This window comes from Phoca vitulina, unplaced genomic scaffold (assembly GCF_004348235.1).
Source record: "Phoca vitulina isolate PV1807 unplaced genomic scaffold, GSC_HSeal_1.0 scaffold16, whole genome shotgun sequence".
NCBI lineage: Eukaryota > Metazoa > Chordata > Mammalia > Carnivora > Phocidae > Phoca > Phoca vitulina.
In genome coordinates, this window is record NW_022589719.1 from 33,441,147 (window position 1) to 33,457,224 (window position 16,078).

At 58.0% G+C, this 16,078-nt stretch overlaps 1 protein-coding gene across 1 annotated transcript; it reads right to left on the minus strand.

Moving 5' to 3' along the window:
• Positions 1 to 306: 306 nt before the first annotated feature.
• UNC93B1 (unc-93 homolog B1, TLR signaling regulator) lies at positions 307 to 10,168 on the minus strand. The gene is made up of 11 exons (XM_032415048.1): positions 10,001 to 10,168; positions 9,658 to 9,799; positions 9,013 to 9,166; positions 6,361 to 6,522; positions 6,015 to 6,147; positions 5,595 to 5,688; positions 4,872 to 4,996; positions 4,178 to 4,360; positions 3,444 to 3,717; positions 1,806 to 1,924; positions 307 to 1,052 (listed from the first exon to the last, which is right to left on the minus strand). The coding sequence occupies exons 1-11, from the start codon at positions 10,094 to 10,096 to the stop codon at positions 723 to 725; spliced, it is 1,812 nt and encodes a 603-aa protein (XP_032270939.1). The 5' UTR covers positions 10,097 to 10,168; the 3' UTR covers positions 307 to 722.
• Between the last annotated feature and the right edge of the window lie 5,910 nt (positions 10,169 to 16,078).

The following is a 16,078-nucleotide window of genomic DNA, read 5'->3' on the forward strand; positions in this document are numbered from 1 at the left end:
AATTTTCCACAGTGCTCCTCGGCTAAAATAAATATCGAACAGGCAGCCCCCTCACACTCTCCGCTGCGGCCCCTGCAGGCCAACCCAGGGCCTTGTGTCCCGGGGGGATGGGGTGGCACAGGCAAAAACAAGCAGGGGTGGGGTGGGGGCGGGGCTTCCAGGAGGGAGGGCGGCCCGATGGGCGGGGCTTAGGGGATCCTCCCCCTCAGCGGGGGTCCAGGGGTCCGAAATCAGTGGCCCGGCAGGTCAGCGGGCGCACATCCGGGGCGCTCCTTACCCCCACAAACTGACACTTCCCAGTCGGGATAATACAAAACCTCTTTATTTCTCATTTTCTATAAAAAGTCGTGCCCCTTGACGGACCGCGGGGATAGGATGTGCAAAGCGCGCGACACACCCTGCCGACGCCCGTCGCGGAGAGCTGCGCTGGGTTGGGACTGGGGGGGGAGCTGCTGCAGGAGGTCCCCGTCCCCTCTCCGACCTGGGCAGGGGTCGTGGACAGTGGCCCCGGAGCGGGGGAGAGTCAGCTGTGCTGCGTCTCCAACCCTAGGCCGGGCCCAGGGGTCTTAAAGCTCCACACCGCGTAGGAGGGGCCGCTCCCGCGGGACATTCTGGAACCTGCGGTCCGGGGGGAAGGTCCTTCCTGAAGATGGCGGAGTCACAGCGCCCCCCCACCCCCCCCGAGACGCGGTAAACCGAGGCCGGCGAGCAGGCTGGGCCCCTCACTGCTCCTCGGGCCCGTCGCCTCCCAGGGCCTGTTCGTAGGGGCAGGGCCGGCGGCACAGGCCGGCTGGCTCGGGGCCGGGCCGGGGCCCCGCGGGCGGCGCCTCCTCCTCCACGCCGTCCGCCGGGCCGCCGCCGCCGCCGTGCTCGCCCTCCGCGTCGCTCTCGTCGGAGTTGTCCTCCTCCAGGTAGCGGTAGCCGCGCACCTTGTGCTGCGGCCGCGGGATGCGGGGCTGGCGCGGGACGGCGCCCCGCTGCAGCTTCTGCTCCATCCACAGGTACGAGGCCGCGGCCGCCACCAGCGTCAGCAGCAGCACCAGCAGCTTGGCCTGCGGGCACGGAGCGGGATGCGGGCGACCCGCGGGCCACCGAGCCCGCGCCTTCCCGGGCCGGCCCCTGGCGGACAGGCCCACTGGCGTCCCGCACCTCCCCGCGCAGCTCTTCTGTCCCGACAGCTCCGCGCCCTCCGCGCCCTCCGCGCCCTCCCACCGGTAAGGCTCAAAGCCCAGCTCCGCCCTTCCCGGGGGCTAAGACCACTGTGTCCCTGACACGCAGGGACCATAAGAAATGCCTTTCCGAGGATTTTGACCGTGACCCACAGCCAGATAGAATTCCCCATCATAACAATACATACACACATATAAGCACCATATTCCCTGCTCTCCTCTCTTTCGTTTTTTCAAATGTTGGTGGGGACCTGCTAAACCGACCCACCAGTAGGTGGGAGCAGAGAACGAGGAAGCCTGCTCCCTGCCGGCCAGGAAGGGACAGCTCAGAGCTGACATCTGGTGAACAGGTCATCAAACGACCTGCAAGGTGGCTGGGAGGCACCCACCAGGAAAGAGAAAACTTGAACCCCTTCAGGGATGGGTAAACTGAGGACCGTGGGCAGTGAGGCGGAAAGCAGGTCCTGGGTTTGGGGCCACTCAGTGGGCTTGACCTAGGACCCAGCCCTCAGGGAGTGGTACCTTTCCGGGGCTGCGAGGCTACGGTGGGCTCTCAGAAAGTGTCTGTGGCCTAGGGGCTGGCCGGTGGGGTGCCTAATGCCTCCGAGACCCGCCTCCCACCACGCTCAGGCTCACCTTCATGGGCAGGCTTGAGCCCAGGTACACAGTGAAGATGGCCACGGCCTGCCACCAGTGGTAGATGGTGAAAATGAAGTCTTGCCTTTCTTTGTCCTCGTATAAGATTCCCAAGAGTGCTGCAGGCGGGCAGGACAGGGCAGGAAGGGGAGAGGCGTCATCGGGGGCCCAGAGGGGCTGATCTCCCACCTGGCACCCGCCCTAGGCCCAGCATTGGGCTAGTCTCAGCCCTTGGCCTTGGCATGCCTAGGAAGCCCTTGTGAACAGGTCCCGGCCTGCCCCCTGGTAGAAACCTTGCTTGTCATGCGGCCTGGGGAGCCGAGCAGAGGCAGGAACAGGAACCTAGCTGTGGGGGTACAGTTGGGCCTCTCTCTAGAAAACATGTGCAGCCTCAAGAGTGGAAAGCTCTATGTGCACTCATCTCCTGTCCTCTCTCGGACCACAGGGGCATAATGCCAGGCCTTCGGAAGCTGTTTCTCCTCACCCAGGGCTCAGGGAGGGCAAACTGCTTGCAGCAACAAGCTTTCTGCAAATCAGACCTGAAGTTGGGAGGTTTGAACTATTTCTCAAGGAATCCTCCCTGGGGTGGGAAGAAAGAGTGGACGGGGAGTCCAGAGACACAGAGTTTACTCTTAGGACTGTAAAGTGCAGAGAATTAGTACAGAGATGAGGATTCAAATGTTGGCTCTAGGGTTGACTCAGGGTAAGTTAACTCCATGGCCAGTTTTCCTGCCTGTAAAATGAGATGACACGTATTATATGTTGTGTTCTGAGGTTTTAATGCAAAGCCCAGACAGCACCTGGCAAATTGCCCCCTCACCGGCCACTCGGGACATTAACATCCTTGCCCTAAGGCCTTGCAGTGTGACTATACCCCTTGGGGCTGCTGGGAAGGGACAGGGAGCCCCCAGGGTTCACAAGGGGGAGGCAGGAAGCAGAACTGGGCAGGCAGAAGGGGATGCCAGGTCCAGGCCCAAGTCCAGACTTGTCGTGGACCCGAGCTACCCAGGCTGGATGCTACCCAGAGCTGGCTGCCTCTGAAGAGCAGCAAAGAGAGTGTAGCCCGGCGTGTGGGGCTCCATGCCTGATGACAAGTACGGAGGGCTGACTCTCCGACGGGGGGATCTGATGGGGTCTCCTGAGCCAGCCCCTGCCCTCCACCACATCACACCTCCAGGGGTGACGTTCAAAACTGTTAACAGCACTGGCCCATCAGAACAGACGCTGATGTGGAAGACCCAAAGAGCTGCACCTGCGTGTACCTGTGTGTCCCTGGCATGTGCCCACCTGTGGGCAGAGAACATCACACCGCTGAACCCTGACCCACCCCCTCCTTTCTGCAAACAGGGCTCTACTTCCCAACGCCCCTGCCCCAGCAGCGCAGACTCGGGACGTGCACCCTGCCACTGTGCAGACTGCTGCTGGGGCTTCACGCCTGCTCCCAGCTCTTTCCCAAAGAAAGGCCCTACCTGGGGGCACCTGGGTGGCTTAGTCAGTGAGTGTCTACCTCCACCACAACAGACCCCCAGGGTAGCCATGGGATCCCATGTCTGTCCCTGGGATGTCTGTGCTCCTCCCCCGCCACCCCAGGGTAGCCACAGGGTCCCCTGCCATCCCAGCGCCCACGGCTATACTCACTGCTGAGGCCGGTCTTATTGAGGGCACTGCCCACACCCCAGAGGACGGCTGCTACGTAGAGGATCCAAATGTGTTGCAGGACCCGAGGTGCGGGGGCCCAGAAAAAGAGGCCGAGCGTGAGGAGCAGGTGCAGTCCGGCCCCGGCCACCAGGGGCACCGCGCGGGGCAGCCACAGCCCCAGGAGGCCCAGGACCGAGGAGGCCGAGGCGCCCAGGCTGTAAGCCACGAGGATATAGGCCAGGCGTTCGAGCCCCACCGAGCACACACCATAGCCCTGCGGGGGGGACGAGGGTGAGTGTTAGAGGTCAGCTGGCCCAGGCTGTCCTCTCTGGGCCACCTCAGGGCTAACTGCCTCTAAGGGTCATGGGAAGGTTCTGAGGGCACAGACAGGAGAAGAGGCTTGGACAGTGTTCCCAGATACCAAGGCTGCACCCCCCTGGAACCTCACGCTTTATGGGTGTTTTCCCATCCCGGCGGTGTAACACCTCCGAGAGTAAGCATCATTGTTGGCATCGCTTCACAGGGAAGGAAACTGAGGCGCAGAGAGAGCCTAAAATAAGTTGCCTAAGGCAGAGGAGGAGTGGGGGAAGCCAGGAAAGAGAAGAAAGGGGGAGGCGACTATCGGGGACACACTTGTACATACTTACACGTGTATTCAAAACCTATTCCTCTTTTATCCCAAATACAAATGTAACCGCAAGTCCCGTATCGTACGCTCTGCAGGCTGTCCTTACCAGGGCGAGGCCAGTGCACGCAAAGAGCACCTCGAAGCCGCTGTAGATAAAGAAGGGCACGAGGTGCCGCAGGCGGAAGTCGCGCACGTGCTTGAAGGGCAGCTGGAAGATGTTGCCCCAGCCCACGCTGCGCAGGTCGATCTCCTCAGTGGGCCGGTAGGCGGCGCCGCACAGGCCCAGCACCTGCGAACCCACGAGCTGAGCGGGTGCGCGGGGAGGCAGGGTGGCCGGGCCCCCTCGCCCCAGGCCCCGCCCTGGACACACCCACAGCCCTGCGTCCCGCCTCCCAGCCCCGGCCCCGCCCCCAGACGCACTCACAGATCTCGGCCTAGCTTCCCAGCTCCGCCTCCAAGAGGAGGCCACGCCCAGGCCCCCAACACCTTAATTCTGCTTCTCGGGTTCCGCCCCCAGCCCAGTCCTCTCAGACCCTGTCTGCAGCTCCACCCCGGACCAGGCTTGGTTCCCTTCCCCTTGGCCTCTGGGATTCCAACTCCAGGTTCAGGCCCGAGCCTCTAGCCTGACCACTAGGTTCAGGACCCCTCCCCAGGACTCAGCCCTGGCTCCCAGCTCAGACCAGGACTTCAAGCCATAACCTTGCCCAGGCTGCCAGCAATGCGCCCAGATCGCACCCCCTTGCTCCACGTCTCGGTCCCCAGACTTCATTGACTCTGCCCCACCCCATCCCGGGCCGCACCAGCAGCATGGCCAGGAAGGCCACCGCCATGAGCACGCTCTCCACCACAATGAGGTTTCTGCTCCGTGGTAACGTCCGCAGAACGGTCTTGTTGAAGCCAATGAGGATGCCCTGGCTGTTAGTACCTGGAGAGAGGCGGGTGGGGGATGGGGAATAGAGCACACTGTAAACTCAACCACAGAGAAATGGAGCAAGGTGGGCCGGTGGAGGGGAGGGTTAGAGGTGGTGGGCGAGGGCAGTGCTTGCAAAGGCAGGGTTCATTTGGGAAGCAGTTTGGAGGTGAGGGCCACTGGGCCTGGACGAGCAGCAAAAGGAGGAGCGCCTCCCCCGCCTTTGCTGCTCTAGTGCCTGGAGGCTGGACGGGGCAGTGGGGGTGCCAGTCCACCTCCCAACCCCAAACATTCACCCTGCAGTGATTGAGCTCTGAGGGTATGTGTGGCCCTGAGAGATAGCCCCCAGAAGCCTCAGCCCAGATGGCATCTCTTCCAGGCAGCCTTCCCTGATGCACCCTGTCCCCATGAGGCTGGGTCCGATGTCCTAACTGCATACTCCTACAGGGCCCTATGCCTTGCCCACTAGGTTCTCAGCCCTGAACCTGTGGGCAAGGGCATCCTCTCTGGGCACTCTCAAGAGCCCAGTGTCCGCTGGATGACTCAATGGGGGAGGTGAGCAGGCATGGGGGAGGTGAGCAGGTCTTGGGGGCCCCACCCCATGAGGACTAACCGCAGCTCTGCACGTTGTAGAGTGTGTGGTTCAGGTCATACAGGTAGTGGTTCAGGAAGTAGATCATGGGCAGCTGGGCACAGGCGAAGCTCAGCTGTGGGCAGGAGGGCAGCTTGGGCTGGGCTCAGAACCAGACAGGGGGCACAGGCATGATCTGGAAGGGCTCTGGGCACAGCCTTGGCAGAACAGGAGCCCTCCCACCTCTGGGGGCAGCCTCATGGCAGGAGGGAATGCCCAATGCAGGACTTTCTCCTGCACAGGGAGGGGATGAGGTCTCAGTCACTAGAGGTAAATAAGCAGAGGTTGGGCTCGAGAAAGGGCAGTGGGACTAGAGGAATGAAAAGACTGTGGGATGGGCTCCAATGTGTGGGTTCTGGGCCTGGAATACCCTCCCCCAATGGCCCCATAGGTGGTACTCACATGGAAGAAGCTATAGAAGATCGCTTGGAAGACCAGGAGATATGGTGCGTGGGAGCCCCGTGGCGGGCGTTGCTGGGGGCTCTGCTCATCCCGCTCCTTATAGTGGGAGTACTCATAGTACTTTTGAGCCATCCTGGACCACAAAGGAGAGAAAGCTTCCCCCAGTCTGACCTCTACCAGATGTCTCTGCTTCCTGCACCCAGGGCTACGGGCTATGTCTCATGGATGGGGAAACTGAGGCCCGAAAGGCAGGAAGCGCTGCCCAAGGTCCCCCAACTAAGGTTGGCAATGCAGCAGAGACTCAGCCAGGTCTCCAGCCTCCCGCCCTGATGCCCACCAGGCTCACCTGGTGATGTAGTTGCCCATGGAGGCCCATAGAGGCACAATGGCCATGCCCAGGGCCACGGCTGAGGGCACGAGTGTGTAGTAGCGCTCCCAGTAGTTGGTGGAGACAAAGAGGGCATAGATGCCCACAGCCAGGAACATCATCCACTTGGTGCCAAAAAACCTGTGGGCAGTGGGAGGGACGCTGGCACCACGAGCCTACCCAGACTGCTGTGGCCTGAAGCCAGGGTGGCCCCAGCTCCAGGTCCCAGCTCATGAGGTGGTGTGAGGTGGGGAGCAATCCCTGGCCTTGGGGTCAGGGGCTCTAAGATGGAGTGGCAGAGATATGGCCTTGCTGGTGGTCTCAGGGGAGCCCTGTGTCTACACGCTTCAGTTTCACAGCTTAATGTGCTGTGCGCAGAGCCCAAACCACAGCCTCTCAGGGCTGTTGCAAGGAAGGGGGGGATATGGGGGAGGGTGATGAGTCAGTGGTCTATGGACACATCCAGCCCTCATTTGTGTTCTGGGCTGACTGGCCAATCCCCCTCCTCCATCCAATCTCATGTGTTGTGATTTCAGGGCGCCCGGGAACACAGCCCAAACTGGAGGGTCGGAGACAGGGCCGGTATCTCTTCCTCCCTGCCCATTGCTCTCGCAGTCCCACTGTGCTCACGCGGGAAGTTTCTTCCCCACTAGCTCCTAGGACAACAGCCTTGCTGACTCCGAGGAAATGTCACACTGTGTTTAAAGGTGGCTGATCAGTGACTGGCTAAGGGCCCATTCAGGGCATGGAGGTTCGTCAGACTAAAAACTACTACCAGGAACTTTGGGGTGTTTTGAGTATTTGTGCTTATTAGTTCCTTACTTTGCCTTGGTTTCCAGAAAGCTCAAAGCCAAATGACCCTAATTTTCCGATACAATTACTTTCTCTTCTATTACAGGGGGCCCTGGTTCTTTTATTATCCATATTTTGCCATGTAATAAATAGGCAGCCTACTCTGATCTATTTGGGGGAGGGCAAGTCACAAAAAATGTACTATACATTTTGATGGAGTAAACAAGCAAAAAGTAAAAATACTAACACTCACTGCTGGTGAGGCTGTGGTTTAAAAAATGATGCACATGGCCCATGGTCCTGCAGACTGGCATAGCCCTTTAGAAAATTAGCCCGGTAGTTTGGGCAAGGGGCAAGCTTGGGGTGGGGGACTCAAACTTTCAGACTGCCAGGAGCTGCCTGTGGGACCTGGGCAAGCTGCTGAATGTCTCAGCTTCTCCGTGTCTATTAGAGCACCTACCTTGGATTGTAGGAAATGAGGTAGCATTTACAAAGTGCCCGGGACATGGGAAACAAAATAAGAGTTAGCTGTTATTATCAATAGTGATATGTCTTAAGAGCCATAAAAGCTTTCATATACCTCTACTCTGCTAAGGCCACTGCTAGAAATTCATCATTGCAATTTTTTTTTTTTTTTTAAGAAGGAAAGCGCTAGGGGCACCTGGGTGGCTCAGTCAGTTAAGCATCTGACTTCGGCTCGGTTCATGATCTCAGGGTCCTGGGATCGAGCCCCGCGTCCCACTGGGCATTTAGTGGGGAGTCTGCTTCTCCCATTCCCCCTCCCTCTATCTCTCCCCATGCTCATGCTCTCTCTCTCTCTCAAATAAATAAATAAAATATTTTTTTAAAAAAAGAAGAAAGAGCTACAAATACAAAGTGAATGTGCAAAAAGGAGAGGGAGCTGAATGTCCATCTCTGAGGCACGGTTGGGTGCCCCCATCTCTGCAGAGGGTGCTACCCTCATAAAGTCCTCAGCGTGAAGATGGAGGAGCAGGCCAAGATGTGTGTCATGAAAGGAAAGAAAGTAAAAGTGAATGTTGCACACGCTCTGGTGACAAGGACATAAACGTTACCCATCTGTGCTGCGGGGACAACAAAACAGCTGATTTACTGGCGGGCTTGGGAAGGATTTTCTTTTTTCTGATTCTAGTTGTGATTCTAATGCTGTTTATACAATTATGTTAAAGGAGTTTTGGGTTTTTGGGGTTTGGAGGGTTTGTTTGTTTCTTGTTTGTTTGGTTTTTGGTTTAAGATAGAGAAACTAAAACCCATCTAACTTGTCTGCTAGTCTCTGGGTCTCATCTGAGCAGAGACCTACCTCCTGGTGGGGAGGGTGTTTGTGGGGGGGGGGAGTTTTGCACCGGTCAGGAGGCTGGACCAGATACCTCCAAGGCTCTGGTCCAGGGTAAACCCTCTGGGGCACCCAGCCCTGCCTTTTCAGTGAGAAATGTCCCTCAACGCTGACCACAGCTGGTGAGGCCAGGCTTGGTGCCTGGGCCTTGTTGGCTGATCATATTCTCTCCAGAGATTCCACAGCCCTGAGCCCAAAAGTCACTCACTGTAGCTCCAGGCCACGGAGGAGGGCGCAAAGCAGTCAATGCCGCGTGAGGCAAGCTGAGGGAAGGAGCCAGAGTGAACTTCTGTGGCGTCAAATGTGCCCTCCGGCGAAGCTCCTGCTTCCTTCCCCAAACCCAGGTTCTCTCCTTCTCTCTCACCCCTCCAGGTAGGCAAGGACTCTCCCCAGCTCCCTGCCCCCAAGAACACCATGGGCCAACAGCCCTTGCACCCCTTCAACATCTGGGTGACGGCCCAGCCCTGCTGGGGACAGCAGCAGCGCACCTGATGAGCACAGGTGTGTAGAGCAAAGCGGCGATGGGCGTCACGTTGATGCCCATCAGCATCTTGCTGTCAATGTCGGGCAGCCCCATGTTGCCATACTTCACCTCGCGGTAGGTCTCATCGTAGTGCAGGATCAGCTGCATCTGCAGGAGGCCTGGGAATAGGGAGGGCATGACGGGGGCAGCCCAACTCTGGCGGCGACAGAACGACAGAACGGAGGCTAGCCACAGAGGGAGCTCCGGTCGCCAAAGGAGTCCCCGATTCCAACGCCCATGAGGACAGAGAGGGCTGCCCGGCCTGGGCCAAGCGTCCTGACAGCCAGTGAATCCAGAACCCCGCCCCCCCACTCTCTCTCTCTCTCTCACGTGCAGCGCCCCAGATCTGGAAGGCCGCACACCTGCCCAGGGCGCCCAGTCGTGCCCACACGCTCACGAGGGCTCTGGCTGCGAACCAGGGACACTGCACGGGGACCCCACCTCCGTGTGGTGGGGCCACAGCTGCAGCTGCGAGGCGGCCTTTGGGGAAGTGAAAGAGGAAGGGAGGCCAACTGGCCCCCAAGGTTTCTCCTTCCCCGACCGGGGCTGGGAGGCGCGGCCGCGGCGGGGAGCCGGGGCCTCTGGCGCGGGAGTCCGCGGGGCCGCCTACCCAGGTAGACGCCGTAGGTGAGCGTGCCGCCCGCGCTGGCCGCCAGCACGTTCTTGAGCACGCCGAGGCGCTTGCGGCGGTAGTAGCGGCGCTCTTCCTCCTCCTCGTTGTAGTTGGGGTACGCGCCCACCAGCTCGTCCAGCTGCGGGGCACGCACGGCGCTCGCACGCGGGCAGGGGCCATCGCACTCCCGCCCGGGAGGCCCCGGGTCCTCCCCCCGCCCCCGCCCCGTCCCCGCTGCCCGGCCCCCCGCGGCCCACCCCCGGGGCTGCCTCGCACCCCCGCCGGGGAGGCCCCCTCCCTCCGCGTCCTCGCACCCCTTCACAGACCCGTCCCCGCTCACCGGAGCCCCGGGCCCGTCGGGGACCCCGAGCCGATCCTCATCTCCCTGCGGCCCCGCGGTCTCCGCCACCCGGTAGAGCGGCGGCACCGCCTCCATGGCCCGACCCCGCGGGAGCACTGGCGGCGGCCGCCCCGGGTGTGAGCAGCCCCGGGGCACTTCCTCCCGCCGGCCGGGACCTGCCCCCGCCCCGCCCCGCCCCGCCCCGCGGGCCGCCCCCTCGCGAGGGGCGTGTCCAGGGCGTCCGGGCGCGCGCGGGGGTGGGGGGCGTGGCCTCGGGGTGGGGGCGTGGCCGCGTGGCCCAGTGCCGCCCGGACCCGGCCTCAGGGACCGGAGATGTGAGTTCGAATCTTCACGCAGCCGCTTCCTGGCTTTGCGACTTTGGGAATTCACTCCACCTCTCTGTGCCTCAGTTTTCTCACTCAGCACTGCTTCCCAGGGCTGGTGCCGGATTACTAAATGAAAGCAGAGCCTTAGACAAGGGCCAGGCCCATAATAGGGTCCCCGCAGTGCTACCACTGTCATCCCTAGCCCCACCTCCAGCTCCATGCGGCGTGTTTGCAGGTCAGCAAAGAACCCCCATAGTAGCCCCACCGCGGGCTCTCACGGCACGGGACTTGACAGCCCGTGCCCACCGCCCGCGCACCCTCCAGTTTCAGTTTGGCATCTACAGGTGGGAGTTCTGGCAGGGGCGGTGGGAGGCTGAGGACTCCAGTGGGTCGACCTCCGACCTCCGGGTCCAGAGCCTCCCCGCTGGGTCTGGGCTGCAGCGAGTCCACGAAGTTCTTGCCTTGCAGGAGCTGAGGCTCCCCAGCATTGGCTATCACCCTGGTTGGAAACACTTCGGATGCTTTTAAAAATATACAGTTCCCAGGTCAGACTCTTCAAAAAATGGTGTTGGGAAACCTGAATAACCACACGCAGAAAAATGAAATTGGACCCCCATTTATACCCTCACAAAATTTAATTTGAAATGGATCAAAGGCTTAAACATAAGACCTGAATCCATAAAACTCCTAGAAGAAAACAGGGGAGAAGCTCCTTGGCATTGGTCTTGGAAAGAGTCTTCCGCTATAACACCAAAAGCATGAACAACACAAGAAAAAAAATCAATAGGTGGAACTACATCAAACTTAAAAGCTTCTGCACTGCAAAAGAAACCATTAAAATAAAAGGCAATCTACAGAATGGGAGAGAATATTTGTAAACCATATATCAGGTAAGGGGTTCCAAAATTTATAAAGAATTCATACAACTCAACAGCAAAAAAACCAAACACTCTGATTTTAAAATGGGCAGAAGAATTAGACATTTTTTTCCAAAGAAGACATCCCAATGGCCAACAGATCCATGAAAGGGTGCCACTAATCAGAGAAAAACAAATCAAAACCACACCTGTAAAAATGGCTATCAATCAAGAAGACAAGGAATAACAAGTGTTGGTGAGGATGTAGAGAAAAAGGGACTCTTGTGCACTGTTGGTAGAATGGTAAACTGGTCCAGCCATTTTGGAGAATGGTCTGGAGTTCCTCCGAAAGCTCACAATAGAACTACCATATGATCTAGCAATCCCTTATATCCAAAGGAAATGAAAACAGGTTATCAAAAATATATCTGCACTCCCATGTTACTGCAGTATTATTTTTTAAAGGTTTTATATACTTATTTATTTTAGGGGGGGGTGGGGCAGAGGGGGAGAGGGAGAGAATCCCAAGCCGACTTCCCGCTGAGCACGGAGCCCACATGAGGCTCAATCCCACAACCCTGGGATCACGACCTGAGCCAAAATCAAGAGTCAGACGCTCAACCAACTGAGGCACCCAGGCATCCCCACTGCAGTTTATTTACAATAGCCAAGATACGCAAACAACCTAAGTGTCCATCCATGGGTGGATGGATAAAGGAAATGTGGTGCACATATATACAATGACCTACCTTTCAGCTATAAGGAAAAAGAGGAAATTCTGCCATTTGCAACAACACGGATGGACCTCCAAAGATATTATGCTAAGGGAAACGTGTCAGGTGGAGAAACACAGGCATGGTATGATGCGTCTTCTAGGTGGAATCTAAAAATGGCATCAAAACTGACTCCAAAAGCCAGAGTGGAATGCTGGCCACCTGGCCCAGGGGTGGGGGCATGGGAGAGGCATTGTTCAAGGGTACATACTGGCAATGGGAAGATAAATGAGTCCTGGAGATGGAAGACACGGTGCAGGGATTACAGACAACCAAACTGTATGATAAACAGCAAGTCTGCTAAGAGCCTAGGTCTCCGTTACTCCCCCCGCTAGAGGAGACGATAACCCTGCCATGTGACAGGTGTTAGCGAGCACTACTTGGCAGTCACATTGCAACATAAATGTGTCAAATCAGTATGTTGTACACCTGAAACTTATACAATATTATATGTCAATTATATCTCAATTTAAAAAAATGTCCAGTTTCCCTCCCTCGCCCCACTTTGCCCATGCTGCTCCTGCCAGGGACTGTCCTTCCCACTCTCAGCTCTCAGGATAAGAAGCCACCTAATGAGGGGTACAGGCCCCACCTCTGACTCTTTCCCTCCTGGTTTTCTGTGATTTAATGGTCTCTTCCCCCACCCTACCCCACCCCACCCCTGGCAAATGCTCACCACGTTCCCTTCATGCAGAGGATCGTGCCAGCACTTAGTAGGTGCTCAATAAATGTGAGTGGATGGGTGAGTGAATGGGTGACAAATATCCATCTCAGAAGGGTTGCTGGGAAGGCGGGGAGCTGGGGGTGTGGAGGGCATGAGTCTGCCCAGGCTTCGGGCTGCAGTTTTCTCCAGACCACCCACGTGCAGATGTGGGGTGAGCAGACAGGCGGAGTCGGGCCCGAGGTGCCCAGAAGCAGAAGCTACAAAAGCTGCGGGAGGGAGGGTGGGCCTGAGCTCTAGGGGCAGAAGAGACAGGACAGCGGGGATGCAGTGGGCGCTGGAAGGCTAGCAGGCCAGGAGGCTGTGGTCAGAAAACTGAGGTTCATTACCTTGGGGGATGACCAAGGCCCGGGTGTGGTGGTGGCGCAGGGGGTGGGAAGGGATGAGGAAGTCCAGGAGGTCATGGGGCAGGTTGGGGTGGGGGCCTGTGATGCCCCCAGGAGGATGCAGTCCTGTAGAATTCAGTGGGTGAGCAGGAGACGTGGCTGCCTGAGGTGGGTGGTGTGGCCTCAGGGAGTGAGCTCAGTGGAGCAGGGATTAGGAGGCAGGGGGTCCGGAGCCTCTGCAGGAGAGTGAGGAAGATGCCAAGAATGAGCCCTTGCCCCTTCTAAAAGCATCTTGGGCCTGGGTGGACACCAGCATCTGTGGTCTATAAAACCCTTTTTTTCTTGAGAGCTCTAAGGAAAGAAATGACCAAGTGCCCTGGGCCGGCAGCCACGTCTCCTCCAACCCCAGTGACCAAGAACCCAGAACAAGCCAGGGAGGAAGAGGTTGGTGAAGGGCCCTCTCTCCCTGGAGCAGCATCCCCAGGGCATCCCCCCAGCTGGGTATCCGGTCTTCTCTGGCATCAGTGTGGGAAACCCCAGCACCTCACCTTGCATAGACCCCCCCCCTCCCCGCCACCTACCAAACAGGAGTAAGCGGAAAAGGACTTCCACTGGCTAAAAACAGGGTGGTGGGGGGCCAGAGGAACAGAAGCATCCCGGACACCAGAGCACACCTTAAGGGTCGAGAGAGGAGGTGTCCCAGGCCAGATGGCTCTTATGGAGAGAGACAGGACGGGGGGGGGGGGGTTTAGTTGTCCCTACATCAGGAAGAGGGCAGGCCCACAAAAGTCTTATGAATGCAGAGAGGGAAGGTGGGTGACTTCTGAAAGGACCAGGAAGCTCTGAGATGTAGCGTCTTTACGCTGTGGTCCAAGAGCCGACCGTCCGTTATGGGCCCACGAGGCAGGGAAAAGCTCACAGACTGTGTGGGGCATTTCCACGCCCTGAGTGGGTGTGTGTGGTCCGAGGGGAAAGGTCCCTAAAGTGGTCTTCTCTGCTCCGGGGAAGAGGGGGCAAGGCTTGCTGAACAGCCAATGTCTCAGGCCGACTCAGAAGTCACTGATTTTTTCCGTCTCCCACCAGAAGGTCCCCAAGAGGAAATCAAGCAGTGTGTTTGAAGAAACAACCCGAAAGCAAAGAGAAGGTGGCAGGAGAGCAGACACGTTGTTCCAGGGAGCCCGTGGACTGCCCTCCATAAGGAAAATACCAGCACCCATGTGTCCCAGAACCTCCCCCAGTGTGACACGTGTTCTTGCCCGGCCGTTCTGTAGCTGGGTGCTGACTTCCATGAGGGTGCAGGCTTCCCCTGGGTCCCAGTTCAGGCCTATGAAAGAGGTTCCTGCACAGTTAAGGTCCCAGAATTGTTTAAGTGAAGTCCTTGTCAGGGGGCGCCTGGGTGGTTCAGTTGGTTGGGCATCTGCCTTCAGCTCAGGTCGGGATCCCACAGTCCTGGGATGGAGCCCCGCATCGGGCTCCCTGCTCGGAGAGGAGTCTGCTTCTCCCTCTGCCCTCTGACCCTCCCCCTGCTTGTGCTCTCTCTCTCTCGCTCTCTGTCAAATAAATAAAAACCTTTAAAATAAATACATAACTAAATAAAGTCCTTGTCAGGGTGCCTGGGTGGCTGAGTCAGTTAAGAGTCTGACTCTTGGGCCCCTGGGTGGCTCAGTTGGTTGGGCGACTGCCTTCAGCTCAGGTCATGATCCTGGAGTCCCGGGATCGAGTCCCTGCTCAGCGGGGAGCATGCTTCTCCCTCTGACCCTCCCCCCTCTCATGCTCTCTCTCTATCTCATTCTCTCTCAAATAAATAAATAAAATCTTAAAAAAAAAAAAAGAGTCTGAATGTTGATTTCGGCTCAGGTCATGATCTCAGAGTCATGAGATTGAGCCCCACATGGGGCTCCGAGCCGGGTGTGGAGTCAGCTTGAGATTCTCTCTCTCCCTCTGCCCCTCCCCCCCTTCCCACTCCCTACTCCCTCTACTTTTGCTCACACACACACTCTCTCTCTAGAAAAAAAAAGTCCTTGTTACACATGGACTCCTTCTGTGGTCTGTTGGTGACTTTTAATTTAATTTTATTATTTTTTAAAGATTTATTTATATGAGAGAGAGAAAGAGCACAAGCAGGAAGGACAGAGGGAGAGAGAATCCCAAGCAGACTCCGCACTGGAATGACTCCGCCACTCCTCATTCACCTGACGCCAACCCCCTGGCATGGAGTTGACTCTTCGCCATTTTTTTTTAAACTAAAAGCCTTGGGGATGACAATCACCACAGGCTGTTGGGAGGTCCCCAAGCAGAGATGTGCCAAGAACCAGGCCAGTGCGTGGCAGAGCAAATGCCCAAGAAACAGAGCCTGCTGCTTTCAGCTGAGAGATGAGGCTCCCGGGAGTGAGGGTGACCCTGTGCGCTCCTAAGCAAGGGCTCAGGGCACCCTGGAAATGCTGTGGGCCTTGCTGGGCTAGAGTCCCCCTCTGTCACTCTTCCTGTGTGTTCCTGCCCCGGTCACTGCATGTCTCCGAGCCTGCTGTCTCTCCCGCAAGCTAGGACCACAGTGTCTGAGACTCCATGAGGATTTGCGTCGAGCGCCTGGCACGGTGCTTACTTAGCACACCGTGGGATGGGTCCTGCTGGTCTCTGAGGGGAGGGCTGGGGGCGGGGGGAGCCAGGGTGGGCTCGCCTCTAAGGCAAGAGACAAGGAAGGAAGGTGGGGGCAGGGTCTCGGGGACAAGGCCAGGGTGGCCAGTCCCTCAGGAGGGCGGGAAAGGGGCAGAAAGGCATCCACGCCTACTGAGCACCTACTGTGTACCCGATGTTTCCAGATGCACTCCTATTTCTCCTTTGTGGCAGCCTGTGAGGCAGGCAGAGTCAGCCCTGCTCCACAAGGGGGGAAGCGAAGAAGACCGCGAGAGGGGCGACGACCTGCTCAAGGCCGCTTAGCAGGTGGGCAGGGGAGCCTGCTTTGAGTCTCTGTCAGCAGGCAAGGCGGTGAGATGCGCCTGGGCAGGTCTGAGGCCCCGTGAGCCAGGCTCACTAGGTGTCTGAGGGAGCTGAGGGAGGGAGGAAGTGAACGAATGA

Coding starts and splice junctions, on each gene's coding strand:
- UNC93B1 (XM_032415048.1), bottom strand. CDS start 10,096: ATGGAGGCGGTGCCGCCGCTCTACCGGGTGGCGGAGACCGCGGGGCCG. Junction 6,148..6,360: donor ATGGGCAACTACATCACCAG/GTGAGCCTGGTG, acceptor TTTGTGGTCCAG/GATGGCTCAAAAGTACTATG. Junction 5,689..6,014: donor TCTTCTATAGCTTCTTCCAT/GTGAGTACCACC, acceptor TCCTGCCCACAG/CTGAGCTTCGCCTGTGCCCA.